This window comes from Buceros rhinoceros, unplaced genomic scaffold (genome assembly GCF_000710305.1).
Source record: "Buceros rhinoceros silvestris isolate BGI_N320 unplaced genomic scaffold, ASM71030v1 scaffold7925, whole genome shotgun sequence".
NCBI classification, from domain to species: Eukaryota; Metazoa; Chordata; class Aves; order Bucerotiformes; family Bucerotidae; genus Buceros; species Buceros rhinoceros.
The window spans coordinates 33,565-35,357 of record NW_010412373.1 but is presented as its reverse complement, the minus strand read 5'-3'; the positions used below and the strand labels follow the sequence as shown (position 1 = coordinate 35,357).

General features: G+C 41.0%; 1 protein-coding gene across 1 annotated transcript in view; it reads right to left on the bottom strand.

Annotated features, from left to right (window-relative positions):
• ARPP21 (cAMP-regulated phosphoprotein, 21kDa) overlaps nt 1-1,793 on the bottom strand; it is a 97,874-nt gene that overhangs the window by 94,242 nt on the left and 1,839 nt on the right. The window contains exons 3-5 of the mRNA XM_010136378.1: nt 1,384-1,589; nt 951-992; nt 424-465 (exon numbers count right to left, since the gene is read on the bottom strand). Of these exons, the coding sequence (XP_010134680.1) occupies nt 424-465; nt 951-992; nt 1,384-1,551 (252 nt within the window). The 5' untranslated portion in view covers nt 1,552-1,589. The remainder of the gene's footprint in view (nt 1-423; nt 466-950; nt 993-1,383; nt 1,590-1,793) is intronic.

Here is a 1,793-nt window from a genome sequence, read left to right as displayed (position 1 = left end):
CCCCCCCCCCCTTCTTCTGGCAGCAGCATAACCAAGGAACACAGACAATAAAATGTACAAGTTCCATGGATCTGCACTTGAAGAACGACAAGAAGGTTTTGGGGGAGGGGGGAGGAGGAGGGGATGTTACTCCTAGAAACTCCTATTTTTCCCCTCCCTTAGGAAGCTAGCCAGTCTCTGCTTCTTTATGCCAAGATTAGTTCATTAAAATCAAATACAAACACCATTAATTCTTAAAGCAAAAGGAAGGAGCTTCCTCCTCACCCAGCGCTGCACAGCAGCACACCTGCTGTCTCAGGCAAGCGCACGGCGAGCCCAGCAGCACAGGTACAATGGATAAATAGAGGGGAGCCTGACACATTCCGTCTAGAAGAAGTCCTCTGCCTTTGCAGGCAAGACAATCTGATCGAAATGGACCCTTACCTTGGATCTCTTTTTTTGCTGGTTTTGATTTGCACCTCGTTTCTGGGAATAGCAAAAAAAAAAAAAAAAAAAAAAAAAAAAAAAAAAAAAAAAAAAAAAAAAAAAAAAAAAAAAAAAAAAAAAAAAAAAAAAAAAAAAAAAAAAAAAAAAAAAAAAAAAAGAGTTACCGCTTCAGTGGGAAACGGGGATGACAAGAGCATTGCCAATAAACACAGACTAAATCAGTCCTACATTACGTTTTTAATCCGTTGCTGAGTGCAAAACCAACTTCCCCAAACCCAGTCTGGAAAGCCGGGAAAACCAAGGATCACTTGATTCATTTTAAGAACAGGTATAAATGACAAATCCCACTGCACAGTGTTCTGTAATTTCACATACACTAAAAACGTAAGAAAAGGCATACTTAAGGAAATGCTCCCCCTCTCCAAATTCCTCTTAAACTGCAGCATCCCCCTTTACTCTTACACTCAATCAAGCAAAAAAGGATTAAAAGCCCCTCATCTGATAAAGTCGTCTTATCCAATCACCTTCTTAGGCTTTGCATAACAACTTTTTGTTGGCAGTAACACCTACAAACCAAACCACACATTCAGTAATTATTCATTAGTATTACCTGTAAAGTCATGAGATCAAGGTAGTTTTCTAAATCCCCAAAGGGGGAAAACAAGTCAAATGTTTCACCAAGCTTTTATAGAGATGTCTAGAAATTAACAGCTTAGGAAAAGGAGTAACGTGGAGAGCAGCCTAAAGGGCTTGAAAGGAGTAACAAATCACAGCATTTATTTTATACGGGGATAAAAGGACCAAAAAGACATTAAAAATAATTTGAAAAAGAGAAACAGTCTCAAAAGTATTTGAGAAAAACCAGGGGAAGCGAAGGCAATGGAAGAGCTCAGGGAAATGGCAAGGCACTGGGAACGCACTGACATTCACCGCGCCCATTCACCATTCCTCTCTTACCTGCAGCTCTGTCTTGGCATCGCCCAGCTTCTCCTCCTTCTCCTCTACTTCTGAGCTCTCGGATTTATTAAGGATACAGTTGTCCAGGTTCCCTTCGGAGATGGCAGCCTCCTGCTCTTTCGCAGCCTCCTCTGCTGTCTCTTGGTTCAATTTACCTTGCTCAGACATTCTTCCAGACAGAAATTAAAATAACAAGATTTGGTGACCTGAAAGGTCAAGATATCACAACACAAACACAAAAAAACACCGAGGGTGAATTATCAGGTTTTTTAATCCTCAAGTCAGTCATTTCATTTCCTTTGAAAAACAAACCAAAAGATGCCGCGTAGGAGTGGCAACCTATGCGTGTCTCAGCTGAAGAGATGTACTGAATCCACAACATGGGCTGTAACAGCTGAACCGAGTCCGGT